The sequence below is a fragment of the Aethina tumida genome, chromosome 2 (genome assembly GCF_024364675.1).
Source record: "Aethina tumida isolate Nest 87 chromosome 2, icAetTumi1.1, whole genome shotgun sequence".
In the NCBI taxonomy this organism is placed as follows: domain Eukaryota; kingdom Metazoa; phylum Arthropoda; class Insecta; order Coleoptera; family Nitidulidae; genus Aethina; species Aethina tumida.
In genome coordinates, this window is record NC_065436.1 from 35,561,616 (window position 1) to 35,583,223 (window position 21,608).

The following is a 21,608-nucleotide window of genomic DNA, read 5'->3' on the forward strand; positions in this document are numbered from 1 at the left end:
CTCTGGACTATTTTTCAATTACCAAGATATTTTATTTTTATTAAACATTATAATAAAGTATATTCTCTTTTCCCAAACTATAATAATAAATACTATATAATAATTTACTGAATCTAACAAGTAATTTTTAAATTAACAAAAAATTTGTTTGATTTTTAAGAGTTTTGAAAAAAGTCAATTTTGAGTAATCAAGAAGTTTTGTGCCTGATAATTATCATAATAAAATTTGTTGTCCATTCCAAAACGTCAGAATGATTTCTAAAAACTCTCAAGACAATTTTTCAATAATCAAGAATTATTTGTAAGTAGTAATGCACCGAATATGACAAATTTTTAAATTAACAAAAAAATATGTTTGATTTTTAAGATTTTTGAAAAAGTTCAAAATTGTACACTCAAGACTACTTTTTAAGAATTTTCAGTAATTAAAGAGTTTTGTGTATGTCAAATATCATAATAAAGTATGTTGTTTTTTTCCAAAATGTCAGAATAATTTCTAAAGACTCTTTATACTATTTATTTTTCAATGAACAAGATATTTAATTTTTATTAAACATTGGAATAAAGTATGTTTTCTTTTTCCAAAGTACAGAATAATTTCTATTTAATAATTCACCGAATCTGACAAATAAATTTTGTTTTGGAAAAGTCAGCCAAATTTGTACTGTCAAAACTACTTTTCAGAAATTTTTAGTAATTACAAATTTTGCGCCTGTTAAATATCATAATAAAGTATGTCTTCCAAAACGTCAGATTTCTAAAGACATCAGGACCACTTTTAATTACCAAGATATTTTATTTTTATTAAACATCGGAATAAAGTATATTTTCTTTACCCAAACTACAGAATATGTAATAATTCACCAAATCTGACATACATTTTTTTAAGTTTTGAAAAAAGTCAACCAAAATTGTATAGTGAAGGCTATTTTTCAGGAATTTTCAGTCATCAAGAAGTTTTATGCCTGATAAATATCATAATAAAGTATGTTGTCATTTCCAAAACGGCAGAATAATTTCTAAAGAATCTCTGAACTACTTTTCAATTACCAAGATGTTTTGTTTTTATTAAACATTAGAATAAAGTATATTTTATTTTTACAAACTACAGAATAATTTCTATATAATAATTCATCGAATCTGACAAATAAATGTTTAAATTAACGAAAAATATTTCGAGATTTTAAAGAGTTTTTAAAAAAGTCAGCCAAAATGGTACTTTCAAGATTATGATTCAAGAATTTTCAGTCATCAAGGAGTTTTAAGGCTGATAGATATAATAAAGTATGTTTGTTGTCTTTTCTAAAACGTCAGAATAATTTTGAAAGATTATTTTTCAATGTCCAAGATGTTTTGTTTTTAATAAATATTGTAATAAAGAATATTTTCTTTTCCCAAACTTCAGAATAATTTCTAAGCAGTAATTCCCCGAATTTGAAAAATAAATTTTTAAATCAATAAAAAATATACTTGATTTTTAATAATTTTGAAAAAAGTAAACTAAAATTGTACTCTCAAGATTACTTTTATGCCTGTTATATATCATAATAACGTCAAAATAATTTCTAAAGACTTTTAAGACCATTTTTCAATGATCAAGATGTTTAGTTTTTATTAAACATTGTAATAAAGCATATTTTATTTTTCCTCAACTAGAGAATAAGTAATTCATCGAATCTGACAACGTTTTAAATAAATAAAATATTTTCTTTTCCCAAACTACAGAATAATTTTTAAGTAATAATTCACACAATCTAACAAATTTTTAAATCAACAAAATATGTACTTGATTTTCAATAGTTTTGAAAAGTCAGCCAAAAAAGTATACTCAAGATAATTTTTCAGGAATTTTTAGTAATAAAAGAATTTTCTGCCTGTTAAATATTATAATAAAGTATGTTGCTTTGCCAAAACGACAGAATAATTTCTAAAGACTCAGGACTATTTTTCAATTACCAAGATGTTTAGTTTTTATTAAACACTGTAATAAAGCATATTTTATTTTTCCTCAACTATATATAAGTATTTCAATGAATCTGACAAATTTTTAAATAAATAAAAATTTTAAACAAGCAAGAATTAAAATTGGTTTTTCAAAATTTTTTTAAAAAATCTGTCCAAATTGGACTATTTCTTAGAAATATTCAGTGTTTGATTTCTGTTAAATATCATAATTAAGTATGTTGTCTTTTTCCAAACTTTGACACAATTTGACAACAAAATTTTAAATAAAACAAAAAATAATTTTGACAAAAAAATTGTAAAAATTTATTTTCAGGATTACCTTGACAATAGCCTAAATTTTATGTTTCTATAAAATATAGTTGTAAAGCAATTTGTTTTAATAAATAACAATGTTGTCATTTCTGAAACTACTGGGTAATTTTCAACCAGTAATAATCCAATGGACACGTAAATTTTTAAATTATTTACTTGCAGTTTCCTTAATAAGAGTAATCACCAGGTAAATCGTAAGAGTAATCACCTTGAATTATTAAAGCACTTCCTTTGTGCACCGTACAATTTGAGGTCGACATCAGAAATTTGTGCCCCGCATGACATATTGACATCCCGTGACAATCGATTGACGAAAATCGACAGTAAAAACCAAAGAAAACAACGTGTTTGTATCCAGACGTGAGCCGCACCGAATCGTATCGGATTTTAATAAAGGCGACGGCGCTCGCGAACCGACAACGCCGCCTAGAATCCCAAGCAGGGTCACGAGTTCAATCCGACTTGGAAAGCCGGAGGTTTTAAGTTTAATTTTAAACACTGTATGGCGATTACTTTCGTGGATATTACACTTCCTATTGTGGCACGAACGGCTCACTTCAAATGCAAATTCGGCGTCACTTCAATCAACAATGTGGAGCGGGTTTTCGGTATTGTCACGGACACCTTTGATTTGTGTATGGGGGGAAGGACTTTTGTGTTGTTGTCTCTTTAAAGTGTCATATTGTAGGGCATGAAGTTAACTCTTCATTTTTTGTTTTTGGCCCATTTTGAGTAGTAGCTTTTTTATTATTTGGGCATTAATTTTTCTTTAAAATGTCTTAGAAAGGATGTTACAAACACAAAATCTCTGAATCTTGATTCAGTTCTTAAAAAGACAATGTTTACTGTTCACTTTCCAATGTATGACCAATAAGTTACTTCTTTAAATATTAAATTTCCTTTAAAATGTCTTAAGAAGAATGATTATGGTTGAATCATAAAATTCTTTCTGGACCATCGTCTAAATTGTCCACCACCTTCAATTTTAAGGTTCAAAAACGGGGTTGTGATATTTCTCGAAAGGGACAAGCCGAGCTTCTTCCCGTCTCCTGCCAAAACAAAACGCGGCAACAGCGTAGCAGCAGGAATCCTTCGTCGGGCCGTGGAAGTATTGATTTTAGCTTGCGTCCGTCGTTTTCCCCGACACGACCGTGTGCGTTCGAATTGCAGGAAAGTGCCAACCGCCACAATCTTGATACACAAACGAGATTTTCTGTATTCATGACGCGCCGTTTTCGGCCTCAACTTTTCGCCCTTGGAATTAACCCAAATTCGGCGCGATGGAAAGTGAAAATGTGGGACTCCGTGCACCTTGAATCAACACGTGAGGATCGTTGGATCGGTCTATGTCAGTACGGTCGAAAAGAAACTTAACAAAGTGTCCTAATTAGCAAGTAGAAAAATTGTAAATTAAACGAACTCTCTGGCCTAAACCTACTTGTTGAAGAAGTCGAAGTCAAACCCTGTATACGAGGCGTCAGCTGATGAGCCGTTGACCCCTTGGTACGTACTGTTGGACCTCCAATTTGCGTGTGTTGGAGGTGGGAACCGATGTTATTCGCCCGTCGCCGTCACCGTCGTCCAATTCCAGGGGCTGTTGTAGCCTTTTTGGCTGAAAAAAAAAACCAAAACATTTAACATACTCTATAATTTTTAATTTTATTTTTTGAAAAATTCATTTATTTTAGTAAATTTTTATTTGTAATAAATTTTAATAATAAAATATAGTTTTACTTATTCAAAATATTTTGAAAAATTTAGTAAAATTTGTAAATGTTTAATAAATTTTAAGACAATTCGGACAACTTGTTTTTTAAAAAATATTGACAAAAAAATCAATAAAAATTCTATTTAATTTCACCATTTGTTTTTAGAAAATTTATGTTTGCAATAAAATTTAATAAGAAAATATAAATATTAAGACAATTCATATCAAAAATAAATTTGTTTTTTAAAAAACTTTGAAAAAGTCAGTAAAAATTGTACTTTCATGACTTAAATTTACCATTTGTTTTAGAAAATTTGGATCCGTAAAAACAAAATTAATAAAAAAATCAGTAAAATGGTACATTCAGGACAAATTTACCATTTGTTTTAGAAAATTTGTGTCTGTAATAAAATTTAATAAGAAAATATAAATATAAGATAATTCAAATATAAATATTTAACACTTAAAAAAAATCAGTAAAAATGGTACTTTAGAATAATTTTTAAGATGTTATTGGGTGGGTCCACAATAAAATTTAGTAAAAAAGTATAAATATAAGATAATTCAGATATAAATAATTTTGTTTTTTAAAAAACTTTGAAAAAAATTCATTAAAAATAGTATTTTCAGAACATAAATTTGTCATTTGTTTTAGAAAATTTGTTTCTGTAATAAAATTTATTAAGAAAATATAAATATAAGATAATTCAAATATTAATAATTTTGTTTTTTAAAAAATTTCGATAAAAAATTCATTAAAATTGGTATTTTCACAATCATTTTTAAGAAGTTATTGGGTGGGTCTACAATAAAATTTAGTAAAAAAGTATAAATAAAAGATAATTCAGATATAAATAATTTTGTTTTTTAAAAAACTTTGAAAAAAATTTATTAAAAACGGTATTTTCAGAACTTAAATTTGCAATTTGTTTTGTTTCTGTAATAAAATTTATTAAGGAAATATAAATATAATATATATAATTCAAATATAAATAATTTTGTTTTTTAAAAAATTTTGAAAAAAAATTCATTAAAAATGGTATTTTCAGAACTTCTAATAAAACTTAATTATAAAATATAAATGTAAGACAATTAAGAAATAAAATAATTTTGTATTTTAAAACACTTCAAAAAAAAAAAATCAGAAAAATGGTACTTCAGAATAATTTTTAAGAAGTTATTGGGTGGATTTACAATAAAATTTAAAAAGAAAATATAAATATAAGACAATTCAGATATAAAATAATTTTGTTTTTTAAAAAATTTTGAAACAAGTTCATTAAAAATGGTATTTTCAGAACCTCAGGAAAATTTTTAAGAAGGTATGGGTGGTTCTGTAATAAAATTTAAAAAGAAAATATAAATGTAAGACAATTCAGAAATAAAATAATTTTGTGCTTTAAAAAACTTCGAAGAACAAATCACTAAAAATGGTACTTTAATAAGAAAATATAAATATAAAACAATTCACATATAAAAATGTTTTTTAAAAATCTTTGAAAAAATTCAGTAAAAATGGTACTTTCGGAATCTAAATTTTTGCTTTAGAAAATTTGGGTCTGTAATTTGATTTTTAATTGTATCTTTATTACCAATTTGAAAATTTTAGAATTCATTGTTTGTTTTAGAACATCTGTGTATATAATAAAAAGAATAAGAAAATATATTTTTTATGTAATTCAACGATAACATATATGGTAAAAATAAAATTTTCCGGTATTACATATTAGATATAAAAATTTAAATATTTTACAGTTTTATGAATAAATCAAAGAGTGCTTGAACTTTAAAATGAACAAAAAAAAAACGATTGAAAAGATACCACAAACATATTCGTTATTGTGTAAAAACGATAACCAGAAAAATTTGCATGTAAAATCGCCTACTGAATAAACGTAACCACTTTTAGTCAAACAATCAAAGCGTCAGAACAATTCAGCACGAATGTCGACTATTATCGCACTTATCGAAATAAATTATGTAAATTCGCGTTGTAAATTAATTTAACACAGAAACCCGATAAAATCTGATAATCGGGCAAAAATGCCTTCACGAACGTTTAAATGCACTTATGTGGAACTGGGTTAATGCATGGATTTCAATTTCTCGACGTTTAACACGGGTAATTATAAACCGTGCCGATATGATTTTCTTTCTTGTTTTGGCATTGAACAAAAGGTGTTTCGTATCGTGTAAACGTGAAACTGAGACGAAAAAATGGGCTTGTTAATTAATAAATGCAAATTATGTTGTGGCCGATGTCGTTAATCATTCAATGATTAGATCGCTGCGTCTGATAAAAGCTATCGCATTTTGTTTTTGTCAGGTAGTAAAGTTAACATACATGTGTATTCGTGACCATAAAATATACGATTGGAAATCAAAATTGAATATAAAAAAATTGATAAAAAAATTATTATTAATTCAATTTCAATTAAAACACAACAAAATTAATAATGGTTTTTAAATAATATAATACATATAATGTAATAATTTAAAAAATGGGATAAAATTATTATATTATAAATTGTTAGAAAAATTATTTTAAGGATTTACCTAAAAAGAATTTAATTTAATTCAAATACAATTAAAAATAGTGTAATTAATCATTTTTTTTAAGTTACAAGAATTTATTTATTTTTACTTCAATTCATTTTTATTATAAATATAATTAATATTATATTTTAAATGCAAAGAATTTTTAAAAATTTAAAAGAATATTATTAATTTATAAATTTGGAATAAAATGATTGAAAATCAATATTAATAAAAAAATGAGAAAAATTATTTTGAATATTTTAAGAGAATTTAATTTATTTAAAAACACAATTAAAAAAATAGTGTAAATAATTTTTTAAAGGCTATAGAAATTTTAATTAATTAAATATTATAATTATTAATATAAGGTCATAAAAATTTTGTTGTTAATTTCAATTAATTAATAATTAATTTCAATTAATTAATAATGTAATTAATGTTTTTTAAATTATACAATAAGTGCAAATAATTTTTAAACAGTTATAACTTTAACTATTATTAATTGATTGGAAATTAAATTTAAATTAAAAAAATATTGGAAAATATTTTCAGGATTTATTTTAAGGGAATTTAATTTTTTTTATTTCGATGAATTATTAATAAGATTATTGAAAAAAAATTAATATTTGTTTTCAATAATATATAATATTTGGAACCAAATTATAAATATAAAATTAAAATTAAATAAAAAAATTATAGGAAAATATTTTCAGGCTTTATATTAAGCAAATTTAATTTAATGTAATTCCAATTAAAAAAATAGTATAATTTAGAAATTTAAAAAAAAATCTCTTTATTTCAATTAATTTTATTTTAGCTATTATTAGTGTAATTAATGTAAATAATTTTTAAAAACTTAAAAGAAAATTATTAAATTATAAATCGATTGAAAATCAAATATTAATTAAACTTATTTTGGTGGAAAAATTCTGTTTCTCTATTCTGAGGATTTATTTAAATTTAAATTTAATTCAATTCCGATTAAAAATATAGTTAATTAATTTTCAATTAATTTATTAGTATTATTATTGATAATAATAATAATAATAAAAAAATTATTATTTTTAAATGAAAACATTTTTAAGCTTAAAAAAAATTATAAATATTGCAAATTGATTCAAAATGAAATAAAAAAACTTTTGGAAAAATTATTGTGTGTATTTATTTTAAGGGAATTTAATCAATTAATTATTAATTAAATTCGAATTAAAAAAAACATAGTGTAATTAAAATAATAGGGATTTCTAATTTTTGTTTAATTCATTTAATTATTCTTATTATTACTGAAAGAGAAAATGTAAATTGACGATTATTAAAATGAAAATTGTAAATTGATAGATTTATGTTCAAGGAATTTAGTTGAATTTAATTTCAATTTAAAAAACATAAAGTAATTTAATTTAATTAATTGATTAATTTATTAATTAGTAAAATTATTACTATTATTATTATTATTAGTAAATTTATTAGTAAAATTAGTAAAAGTCTTAAATCATTCAATAATAACAGATTTTAATGAAAGATTTATTTGCAAAGAATTGAATAACACAAAATAAAATTATTATATTAACTTCTATTATTATATAAATTTCTAACAATAGAAACCATAAAAATTATCTAAATTAATTTAAACAAATTGTGGTTTTAAACGGATGATGGTAACTTACGGATGTAGTAAGTTGCGGCTTTTTAAATAGGAAGTATGCATTAGTTGATAATTTTTATGAACCCAACATGTTTGAAAAGTTGTAAAAATTAGATTTGATTGAAAACAATATCAAATATTATATATTAAATTAAAAAATAACTGGTTTCAATTAATTTTTTAAAAGATTTTTGATTTTAAAATCAAAACAATTCATTAAACTTTTTTTTCATCGTACAATAAACTACAATATATAATATAGTATAAAAGTGGAAGTGTATGAAAAAAACAATTGAAAAAAAAAAAAACACTTACTTTCCAAACAGGGGATGCCACAGGTGTTTGTGGGAGTCCTGCATCTCCTCGAGACTGGTGGTGGTGCTGCCGACTTCCGGCACGTCGTCGTGGTGCTTGAGCAGCTTGGCCGCGTTCGCGGGGTCGATCAGATGCTGTTTGACCTTAAGCTTGCCCGCGGGAACGGCACAACCGGACAGATCGATCGGTTGGCCCGTTTGTTTCGGCACCTCCGGCTTTTCCCTTTCGAAATTGTTCGCGAACGCTTTGCACGACAGCTTCGGCCTATTCGTCGTCGTCGGCGTCGCCGGAGGTTTGTGCTGCGTCTGTTTCTCCTGCGCCAGGTGCGAGTAGTAGTTTGCGAAGTTGGATTTGTGGTGCTGCTTCTGGTGGTGGTAGTCGTGCTTTTGATGGTTGACCGGTTTCTGGGTCATCAGGGGGTTGAACTGCGGTACTTGGATGTTGTGTCTTGCGTTTTGGTTGGGCATGTTCATGAACTGGTTTTGGAAACCGGGATGACTTGCTGATGCCGCTCCGGGGTAAAAGTTGTTTTGTAGGTTTTGTTTGCTGGATGATGCTAGCCTGTTGTTTGAACTGGTGTGCTTTTTGTTGTTCGTGGGAAAATTCACTTTGTCGAAATATTCCCGAAAGTTTTGCTTATGGTTGAAATTATCGAAGTGATTCTTAGGTCTTAACATGTTGGCTTGCATCATAGCCTCCTGCCACATGGACATTTCCAAAGGGTTGTTGAAGTTAACGGGCGGTTGCATTGGGAAATTCATAGGCGGAGGAAATCTGTTATTGTTATTCATAAACAAATTATGAATGTCGTGCATTTGTCCAGGATAAACTGGAGGTATTGTATTACCGAACATCTTCATCAGTTCAGGATTGTTATTAAAGGACATAGCTTCCAATTGGTTCAAATATGGCAACCACATCATTTGATTAAACGCAGCAGTGGTTGCTGCATCTATGTCATTGGCCAACTCTGCAATGTTACCAGATTTCGAATTACCCTCCGTTGAAGATGACGAAGCTTTACTCGAAACTTCCGGCTTTTTCTTGGACGCCTGTTTAACGACTTCCACCGCAGGTTTCTCTTGCGCAGGTTTCTCCACCACTTTCTCTTGTTCCGCCTCTTTCAAAGCTGGAGACGGTCCCTGCTTCATGATTATCGTCTCCAATTGCTGCAACGTGATGACCAGAATATCAGGATCTTGCAACAAATGTGGATAAGCCAAAGCTTCCGGCAACCTCAGCTCCGGACGTTGCTTCAACAGCTTCGGAATCTCTTTACCCGGGTGTGAAATGATCGAACTCAGCTTCTCCTTCGGTACCAACATGGGATCAGGCACGTTCACGCTCGTGTCGTTCACAATCTGCCTCAACTGAGTCAGTGGGTCAGGTTCCGAATCAGTTTTGAGCAACTCCAACAACCTAGGCGTGTCGGGGATTTTTTCTACAGTCTTTTCGCTCTCCGCCTTCGAACTTTCCGCATCCAATAAAGTCTTCAACGTAATGTTCTCTGGTTTGAATTTCTTGGTTGGTGGTTCTATGCAATCGGTCGCTTCCTCCGAGCACGTGACCGTCGGACTGGCCGATTTCCTACACCTACCGAGATCCAAAGGCTCGTTCTGTCGGATGATTGTCACCTCTGAGTTCAGAGCAATCTTTTGATTGTTATTATTCGACAGCAACGACTCCAAAAACACCGCTTTGGTCTTGCTGGTGGGCGTGGCACTTGGCATTATGTCCGGTGACGGAGGTACTGCAGGGATTCCGCTAGGTTGTGGCGATTGTATCGCTTCGGAATTTTGCGAGGGCGACCTGGGAATTGTTAAAGGGGGAGGTGGTGTTAGTGGTTTGTGTTTGGGTATCGACAAGTCGGTTGGTACGTCCGGAATTATTGGTTCCGGATTTTGTGTTGTTTTGATTGATAGGTCTGTGGGTAGTTCCTCTTGGGTGGTAGACGATTCGACTACCGGGTCAGTGTTTGGTTTGGTGGTGGGCTTTTCCGTTTCGGATTTGTTGTCGGAACATTTCAGCTCGTTTTCGTCGAAGAACGACTCAAATTCAGGTACGGATTTGTAATTGTTGTCGTTGACATCGATGGCGTAACACTCGATATCTTCCTTTGCTGGTGCTTGTGTTGGAGGTTCCGTCGACATACTTACAATTTTGTTTACGTCATTGCACTCGGGACTTCTTAAGGATTGTTCTAGTCGCGTCAGGATGTCATCCATGGCGATGTTGTTGTCTTCTTCCTCGTTATAATCGCACTCTTCTTTGGTGACGTTATTGAGAAAATCGTTGGAGTCCTCCCCCTTTTGATTGTTGTTCGAACAAGACTCAATGAGATCGTTGATTTGCTCCATGTATTGTTTGGAGTCGTCTCCCATTGAGTCGTCGAATTTGATCGCGCTATCTAGGTTACCGTCTTGATTATCCAACATGTCTGGATCAATGTTTTTGTTCCATTCGTCGGTCTGCATTTGCTGGTTGAACTCTAACTCGGCTACGGCTAATAAATTGTCAAGAGGACTGACGTCATTTATTTGGTCGACACTGCACTTAGTCTGAGTCTGCGTATCATCAGACGCGGCACTGTTTACATTAGACGGGTCCCGTTCTGGAGAACGATCCGGAGTTTTTTTCACCCGGATTTTGTGGGACGGCAAGAGGGATTCAATGTTGACGGGCGCCATCCATGTGAGGTCTTCCTGCGGCTCGGCGACGAATTCGTCCTTGGGTTCCTCTTCCGGTTCGGACGTCTGCATCTCGGCCTCTACTTGGACGGCCGTGGACTTCCTGCGACATTTTGTCCGCTTGCTCTTTTTGCTCTTATGATGGTGGTGCCGATGATGTGAGTGGTGTTCAGCGTCAGCCGCCTCCTTCAGGCCGGGGACGAGGGTCTCTGTCCTGGGAATGGCGCGCCAACCTTGGGCCGTCTTCGTGAGGACTATGCGGTTTCTTTTGTCGTAGTCCTCGCATTTCACGTCCACGATGCGAGTGTCCACCTGCCGTACGAACACGAAAATCGGATTGACGCGCGGATTCGCGGGCCTCTCGGGCGAGTCGTTCGCAGCGTTGGGGTTGTTGTGGCGGGCGCCTGGGCCTTGTTTACTGTCGGATCGCGTCCTGCCCGGTTTGCGATGCTCGCGTCGTCTGTCTGATTTACGGTGACGCTCCGACCTCGCTTTCTGGGTCTGCGGTGGTTGTGGGGCGGCGCCGAGGCCACGTGACCCTGCGCCGCTATCGATCAGGTCGGCGGCGGGTTTGTTGGCCGTCCGCCGGGAGCGCTGCTCGCCCATAACCTCCGCCGATCTCACTACCGCACGGATGCACTCCCGGTGCACGCTGGCCGACGGCGATGCCCTTCGCAGGGCCGAAATCGGGATAAGATCGGGAACGGGAGGCAGGGGCCCGCAGCTCATTGCACGATGACCGACACGCGCATACCACCGCTCCCGTCACTCTCGCCTGCTCACCACGCACCACGACTATTTATTTTGCATCCATCAATCGTCGGTCGTTCGGTCGTTCGGTCGTTCAGGGTGGCACATTTTATCCGGACTCGATGCGGCGGCGGCGGCTCTTCGTCATCGCGCACAGTCAATGCACTTGTTTCACTGCCGGCTCGGCCGTTCACAGCCGTTTTCAGCGCGAGATCGATAAAAATCAGGTCGGCACTGTACACGAACACTTGACTCTCTTTACTCTCCAACTAAACTCGGCAAGTGTTCTTGCTCTTCTATCAGAATTCGGTGCGGAAACACTCGACGTCGCCCGAACGCCGGTTGTTTAATAAACACTCGTTAGGGGCACACGGAATCGCGTCGAGTTTGTTGGCCCGTGGGTGGGCCGTACGACGGGGACACGCCCCGGTTTCGCCCCCGATGCGCCGAACGACAGACGCACTCCGCACCGGACCCATCATCGAACACACCTGGCGGCTGTGAACGCTACTATTATTTAAGAAACGGTAACCTTGACTCGGCACTCCGCGGTTGGTTCGACGTTTGAGGGGGTGTAACTCGAATTACCGGATCCGGCAATTTGCCACGCTGATTGTTTAACGCCGTTTTTGGCGTACGGGGACAATTGATTCGCCTCCTATGACGCCACTGGTACCGGGAAACACGATGCCTCCTTTTAACCTTCGTATTTGCTACTGCTATTTGTTACTTCAATTTATGTGTTGCCTTACAAATAAATTATTTTTTAGATACTTTCATATTTTGTAAACATACTGGCAAAATTTCATTTTACGCAATTAAATAATGTATTTCCACGAAGTAAGAGATAACTCGAAGAATGACTTGCAAAAAAAAATCGAGTTATCAAGAACACAAAATACCTTACTATGTAGTAAAATATTAGAATCAGCCACATCTGAACCTAGGTATAGAAAAAAATATTATAAATTAAAGTGGGACTGAAAAAAGATTAAAACAAATATTTTCTAAATAAATTAAGATACCAATCAATCTTTTTTTCTAATTTTTCAATTTGATGTGCACCGAAGACATTTGATTATTTATTTTAAGAATTGAAGCTGTTGAAAATTACTGCAGTCGACTATATATATAAACAATTAGGTTATGTGATAATTACCCAGTGATGACAGAGTTTTTACCAAAAATAACGTTCATTTCCTTATGTGTAGTGATAGTAGCGTGCCGTAAGTGGCATTTGTTTTGTAACTGACAACATTACATTACATTGTTTGTAAAATCTCTGTTAATATTTATTTTATGTAAAGGAAATGCTTATATCAATTAAAAAGGTTTATTAATAATCAATTTTAATAATGTTAAATTAAGCGTAAATAAAAAATATTCTGTACAAAATAATTAAGGCTCCCTAATGTGTATGTCAAAAATAAACTTTCCAGCATCAAAATTGGTGGCTTAATAGATATTTTAGTTAGATCACAAATCAATCAAAATTTTTAGAAAAAAAAATAGGTCAAAAAATATTATAGATTATGGTATAGTCATTATATTTACAATTACATAGAGAATTCAAAAATCCAAAAACATACAGAGTGTTTCATTGAAACGTTGATCTCACTTTTGTCAAAACCAGAAATCGAATTTTGTTCAGAATAAATTAAAAAAGTAATCCAAGTCAAATTATAATTGTTATAAAAATTTCAAATCAATACCTTCTTACATTCTTCATAAATCACCCTGTAGAGTTTAAATGGATTTCAGTAGAATGTTGTTTAAAAACTTATATTCTAAAGTTTATAAGCAATTACTAAAAAAATTTTCAACACTATTATTTAGCACCATCAACATACACTCCTGGGCAAAAATTTGGAAACCCTAGGATATAATTATTGAAAATAGCAAATAAGCAATAATTATAAAAAATAATATTAAAATAAACGTTCTGTGTATTAAAAAACAAAATATTAATAATAATTCACAGTGAACACTGCAGTTTATTTCGTTATTATAATAAATATTATAAGAAGTAGATGAAGACCCAGTTTTTTACCAAGAAGTTTGGAAACCCCTTAAATTTAATTTATTTTGACCAATTTCCAGTATTGTTTATCTTGTCACTCTAATGTGCAAATTAAAGATATTAGTTCAAATCATAATAAAGTGAGAAAGCAAATTCCAATGACCTTACGAAAACAAATTATAGACTTTAGAAATTAGGGTATGCCTATCCAAAATTGTGAATAAATTTGACACTTGTGGACTTGTTGTGGATCGTTCCAGAGCCTGAAAGGGGCATAAAGAGTGTATTCCAGATTAACAACCAGATATTTATTAAAAATTACTTAAAGGTAATGTACAAAATTTATCTGCTAAGAGTGTGCAAAGAAGACTGCGGTAAATAGGACTGTTTGGAAGAAAATCCACAAAAAACCTTATATAAACAAATTTGTGGTCTAACGTGAGGATTGGTGTTATTTAGCAATGAAATTATGTTTAATTTATTTGTAAATGATGGGAAGAGGTTTGGAAGGCGATCAAAAGGCTATAAAAAATACCAATTAATGACAGTTAAACATGGAAGGGGCAATGTTATGATATATAGGACTGTTACAATCAAAATGGCTTTGATCCGTTGTTCCATATTATCAAAAAAATTAATCGATTTGTTTAAGAAAACATATTAAAGTACCACATGCTACTTTTCGTGGATGATAATATGCCACTAAGATGGTTGGTAACAGGACAACGATCCCAAGCATGCTTCCAAGTACATAAAAGACTGGTTAGAAGAAGAAAAAGTAGAAATTTAGCTATGTTCTTCACAATTACTGGATCTAAACCTTATAGAACATCTTTGGGATGATTTAGAAAGAAATATAATACAGCAGTGCACCATAAAGAATGAAGACGGAGTTACTGAAAAGGTTTCAAATATAATGGCAAAAATGCCAGAATTTATAAGAAAATTGGTTGACTCCATGAACAAATGGTGTGAAGCAGTCATACAAGCTGATAGTCATGCAAAACAAAATATTAATGCTTCTGTTTGTTTTTGGTTTATTGCTCGAAAATTAAATTATTTAATAAGTTTTCCAAACTTAGGTCCAAATAAAAGAGATTAATTTTATATAAGATTCTATTTTACTTTATGATATCTTAATAAAAGTGAATAAAATTTCTAGAAATATTTTCATTAATTCCTTATACTGATATCGAACAATAATTTAATTTAAATGATTAATTGTTTATTAATTATTCGAATAATAAACAATTCAATTTCAGGATTTCCAAACTTTTATCCAGGAGGGCATTGAAATCTTTGTTTCGATTTGATTAAAATGGATTTAAGAACGTCCAATAAATCCAATTTAGAAAAATAAATTCATATTTGTATTTAGTTTTTTAACCTTAATGTGTAACAAAAAATTAATGTAAAACCTTGATTAAAATTTAATAACTCATTAAGAAAAAAAATGGACTAAAGCCATTAAGATTAAATACAGACTGGATTTTTATATTTTTTTATAAACCCATACAACATTCCATTTGTTCATTCCAGCATTGTGTTTATTCATTACTTTCCAAACACAATGCAATCAAACAAAAGCCATAAAATCAGTGTTAATGCAGTAATTCATTATTGATTCTTGTTTTATGGAAAATGTATTAAATAAAATATGCATTTATGTCTAAAACAATGATATTGTGTTCTTTTATACTCGGTTTAAAATATTAATTTTTGTTTGCTCAACACACACAACTAACAATTAATGCAATTATTGACATTCAGTTAAGTTTGACAATATCTACATATTTGTCAGGACTGGCAAAGGACTATTTACTGTCTACAAATAGCGACGTAGTTATAAGACCTTATTGTTAATTGCACAGAACGTAGCCATTTTAAATCTAATTGAATGCACTTATTGTTTGGAACGTGAGCACATAACAATTTATTCAATTATCGAAACGTTAATAACAAATGCTGTGCTTCTCTGGATTAAATATTTTATGAGAGCTATTTCAGTTTTGTTAAAATTGATCGATGAATAAATGAAATTTTCATATTATAGGATTTTAGACGAACGGTTTATTCCTATTTTTTAAAATAAACTATTTATATATATATAGGTGAATATAAAATGTACGATTTCATATCGTAATCCTGAAAATTATTTTAAAAACAGGAATTTTAATAAAAATATTATAAAATAATCCGGAAATAATTATTATAAATATTACATTTTATAAAATGTAATATTTGACTGTAATAAAGTAATAAAATTAAACATCCGCATTTCACAAAGATATGCTAGGCTAAAAATAGAAATTACACATTCTATTGTTTGATAAACTAATAGAAAACATGCAATAATTTTTTTTTAATATAGACCTTCACATCGCATTGCATGTACAATTGAAAAATATTGTATTTTTAAATTGGATGCAGTTACCAAATAAAAATGAAAAATCGAGAGGTAGAACGGAATATTTAATTGTGTAAAATATGTACTGGGCAATTTTATTTGTTTTTATGTTCTATTTTATATTTGAAATAATTCTTGAAAAAGAAATGCGCTCTAGTAAATTATTTAGTACGAACAATTTTTGTTATTTTTATATAGAACTGAGTTTTAATATTATTTCTCGTTTTAATAATATTTTTATTTTTATAATATGCAAACTCGAGTAAATTAAAATGTAAAATTCATTATGTTTCTGTTTTATGAAAGTTGCTCAAATAAATATTCGATTTAAAAATCGTGACATCTTAAAAAATATGGACAAATGTAAACGTTTATAACAAACTTTTTTAATCATATTAAATCAAAATTGCTGAAAAATTAAACTCAACGTTAGACTTGCATTCAAAACTAATTAGGCACATACTTTTTAAATCCTGCTGGAAATATTTGAAATGAAGAACTTTTTTTCGAGTTGTACAAATGAATTTTCGTAAAAACTGAATGAATGTCAAAATTAAAATAAATAACTGTAACAAATTAACTAAGATTCAAAATTACAGACATAAAAATTGAATTGAATATTTTAAATTATGCATCGAATTAGACATTTAAAATTTAAATCCTCCTTTATCCATATGGAACAATTTTTTTACTAGTTGTATAAATGAACTTCAGTAGAAACTTAGACGGATGTAAGATTAAAGTAATCACCCAGAAAGTATCAAGATATTTTAACATTTGGTATACGTTGAAGTCAACCGGAAAACTATTGTCAGTTTTTTGTTTTTTTTTTTCTTCATTTCTCCACCCAGATCTCCAGATCTTTCCTCAATCGAGCATGTGTGGGATATAATGGATTGACACTTAACGAATTTATAGCTCCCTCCACAGACTCTTAATGAACTAAGACGTCAGATTCAGTACGTGTGGGATGAGGTACCTCAAGAGAATGTCGATAAACTAATTAGATCGATGCCACGACGCCTAGTTTCTGACACTTTATGCCTTAAGTTTTTTGTTTAATTTTTTATTCATTTATTGGTTAATCCAATTTGGAATAAATCAATTATATCGAGGTATCAATCTGTAACTGTAATTATAATATTAATCTACAATTTAAATTCTGTCTTAAAAACTAAATAGACGTTTAAATGTTACATCCTACTGAAAATATTCTAAAGGAACAATTTTAAAAAGTATTAAGAAATTTTGCAAATTTAAAGTATTATACGAATACAAAAGTTCAAAGTTCAAAGAATTATTGTATTGCAAACTTTATCGATGGAAGTATTGTACTAAATTTTAAGATTAAAAAATCAGTTTGTTCTCAAGTTTTAATTCAATAAAAGTGGTACCAAAATGTGTATTTTATGTTTATCTTTTTATATTTCTTATTGGATTTTTAGCCATCACGAACAGATGCGAAAACATCTAACATTGATGGATCATTTTAATATTCTACAGATGCCTCTTTTATATCCTTTAGAGTGTAATTTATTAATTTTTAATTTCAAATGTTTAAGTCGGAATAAAAACAATTGCAATATTGTTTAATAAAAACAAACAATTATACAATATATAAGATTTTAAAAATACTTTATACTTAAAAAATTCAATATGATTTATAAGAGATTATTTCCACCAATTTTTCCTCAAATTAACTGAAAAATGCAAAACATCATTTTGGTATTACTTTTAATGGCTATTTTGGTTCATCCCCCATTTACCACCACCCAACACGATTGAATCTAATTAGAAATCGTTTAGCCCACACCCATTGTTGCACCGACTAGGTATTTAGCGATGGGGTGTCGCAACAAAGAATGCCAAATGGGATGAGGGGTCGTACGTTCGGTCGGCTCGTGCCGCAACCACAACTAATTGCCTGAACGGTGATAATTGACATATTGCCCGTGTCAACGGCAACTGATCGCTCCCCAAGGGGCTGGTCTCACTATAAATATCCCCGACTTTTTTTTAGTTAGTTTTTTACATTGCATCAGGGGCACAAGTATTGGGTTACGTTCAAACAAATATTGAATGAAGTGGTAAAATTCGGATGTGTTTCTAATGTTATTCCACTCTAATGTTTTATTAACGAGATAACACAGCAAGATGATTTTATGGCGGCGTATAAATTTTAATATTTCGTCCAGTATCCGAAGGGAAAGAAAGGGAAAAATGCGCTGAGGAAGCTTTAAAAAGCGTCGTTTTAGCATAAAAGCTTATCGATTAGGAACGAAAGACTAAAAGTAGACAGTCCAAGAAAACGGGGAACATATTTAATTTATGCCGAATCACTTATTTAATATAGAAAACGAGAAGGGACCAAAGGAGGACTATTTCACTTCCATTATCATAATGAAACGAATTTTCAAATTGAGTTATAACACGAAATTGATTTTATAATGCATTCTACAATGATGTTACTTTGCGATGTAAGCTGGTGTAAGATATTTCATTAAATTAATTGGTTTTCCTATTAAATTCAATATAAAGCTTGTTTATAAAGAACTTTTATAAAACTAAGAGTATTAAATTCAAGAGTTTTATAAAGTTTCCGTCTTAATTAACTAATTTTTAGTCATATTTATATGTTTTCAGAAATTTATTTTAACTGAAATTATGCTTCTTACAAAACTAGAGGCATGTTCCAGCAAAACAGATCTTAATTAAAAAGAAACCTGTGTAGCAGTAACCTTATACATTTTCAAACTTACTTGTTTATTAATTTTTTAATAAACTTATGGATATTAAGTAATTCAATTTGTTGAAAGTCTGTAAACATTTCTAAAAAATTCACACTTGTACGTACCAAATTGTATATTGGTAATAACGATAAAAAATTTCTGTTCAAAACTAACGTCATAAAGTTTCAGACTTATTTATTCATCTATTACATTACACTAAAAAAAAGTATACTGGTAATAAGTATAAAAAATTTCTGTACAGAACTAATGTGATCAAGTTTCAGACTTATTTATTTATTACATATTAAAATATTTTTAACAATTTTTAAAAATCTATTTTAATGAAAATATGTTTCTTACAAAAGTACAAACACTTAAAAAAAATACACTGGTAATAAGTATAAAAAATTACTACACAAAATTAACTTTAAATACTTAAAAAAAGTACACTGGTAATAAGTATAATAAATTTTGGCTCAGAACTAACGTGATCAAGTTTCAGACTTATTTATCTATAGCATTTTAATCATATTTAACAATTTTGAAAAATTTATTTTAGTGAAAGTGTATGTTTATTACAAAACTGTAAACACAGTGTACAAAAGTACACTGGTAAATATAAAAAATGTCTGTACAGAACTAACGTGATCAAATTTCAGATTTATTTATCTATTACATTTTAATCAATTTTTGATAAATTTATTTTAGTGGAAATGTAGGTTTGTTACAACACTGTAAACATTTACAAAAAAAGCATAAGTGATGGTGTGTGATAAGGGAAAAATAATTTTTGTACAGGACTAACATGATCATGTTTCACTGTTACTTATCTGATATACTACATCATATTTAACTATTTTGAGAAATTTATATTGACAAAAATATTTGCTTTTTATAAAATTATAACCATTTTAAAAGAATATAATAAAGTTGTAATCAGTATAAACAATTCTGAACTGACGAGACTAAGTTTGAGTCTTATTTATTTATTACATTTTAATCATATTTAATAATCTTGAGATACTTATGGTAATAAAAATATATGCTTCTTACAAAACTGTAAACATTTAAATTGTAATAAATGTAAAAAATTATGAGTGTAACTAATGTAAATAATGTGTGTTTCAGTTTTATTCATCTATTAAATTTTAATAACATTTATAGGTTTTTCTATATTAATTTTTATGATTTTCTTACAAAGCTGTGAATAATTTTATGGGTTAATTGTTAAAAAAATATCTAACGTGTATAAACTTGAAACACATGGCAAATAGAACTAGTAAACGTTTAGAATCGAGTAAAGTGAGGTGAATAAATAAGAGTAGTTGGAGATGGGTTTTAATTCAAAATATAGTGTGTGTGTGTGTCCAGCAGGAGCGTGTTGTTGCTAAGCCCTGCTGCCACCATTGCAGGAGTCAACGGCCTTTACTCAACGTAAGTACCTTGACGGTTGTCCGCTTCCCGCGCCCTTCCGCCACTTCTACCCTGCCGTTGCAACGCTCCTTCTTTATTTTACAACTAATGCACTTCACTTATGCACATAGTCACAACGACATAGATTCCTTACCATGTTAATATATTGTCATTAGTCTTATCATTGTTTCCAACAAAAAGCAAATTAATAGGTAATTGTGTAATTTTTATTTAAATAATAAGGAAATTTTTATAGATTAGTTTAAAAACAAACTACATCCATATTTATTAGTACATATTGCAAATTACAAACTTATTCTATTTAAACATTAAATTTACAATTGCATTACATTAATTAAATTAATAGTCTGTAAATAGAAACTAATTGATAATAATTATTTACCATGTTTTAAACAACGAATTGTGGTTTTGTCTGCACTAACGACTTCTGCTAGTTAACAAACATAATTATTTCTGGTTAATTTAATTTAAAAACATTTCTGTGGCCGACAGTTGAATAATGCAGTCGTAAAATGATAATCATAGATTAATTTCATTATGCAAAAGCAGATTTTTAGCCTCGGGGATTCGGATGTCTCGCAGGAAATTAAAGGACGACGTAATAGATGAATTTATTATCCACCCTTCATTTAATATTCTTTTCGTGATGCCGACCCTAAAACCCGCCCGATTTTGTCCATGTATCCCGTTACGTATTGATGTCCAGGACCTGCGAAAGCCACTTTGAGGATGTTACGTGCATTCAGGAATATAAATGCATCTAAATTGACGTACGGATTTCGAATCCTGCTGAAAAGACTCTAATGGAAGGTATATATTTATGACAAGTACAAAAAATATATATGTATATACAGAAATTGAACGAATAGAAGAGAGTTTATTTAATTATTCTTGTCTATGAGTTTCATTAAGTCAATTGCTCATATAAAAATTTGATTTTGGAAACTTATAAATTTAAATTGCGACTAAAAATTAGTTCATCGAACTATAACAAAGTTGCTAAATTTAAAGTTTTTAAAACATGGCTGAAAAGGAACAACTTTTTATAAATAATGAGTACGAAATTGGACCAATATAAAAGGTAGAATAAGCAAATAG

The 21,608-nt window shown here is 30.3% G+C and overlaps 1 protein-coding gene across 1 annotated transcript; it reads right to left on the reverse strand.

The window, feature by feature from the left end:
• Window positions 1-2,012: 2,012 nt before the first annotated feature.
• LOC109606608 (uncharacterized) lies at window positions 2,013-11,899 on the reverse strand. The gene is made up of 2 exons (XM_049962972.1): window positions 8,484-11,899; window positions 2,013-3,889 (listed from the first exon to the last, which is right to left on the reverse strand). Exons 1-2 carry the CDS (start codon window positions 11,897-11,899, stop codon window positions 3,832-3,834), a joined length of 3,474 nt encoding a protein of 1,157 aa, XP_049818929.1. The 3' UTR covers window positions 2,013-3,831.
• Between the last annotated feature and the right edge of the window lie 9,709 nt (window positions 11,900-21,608).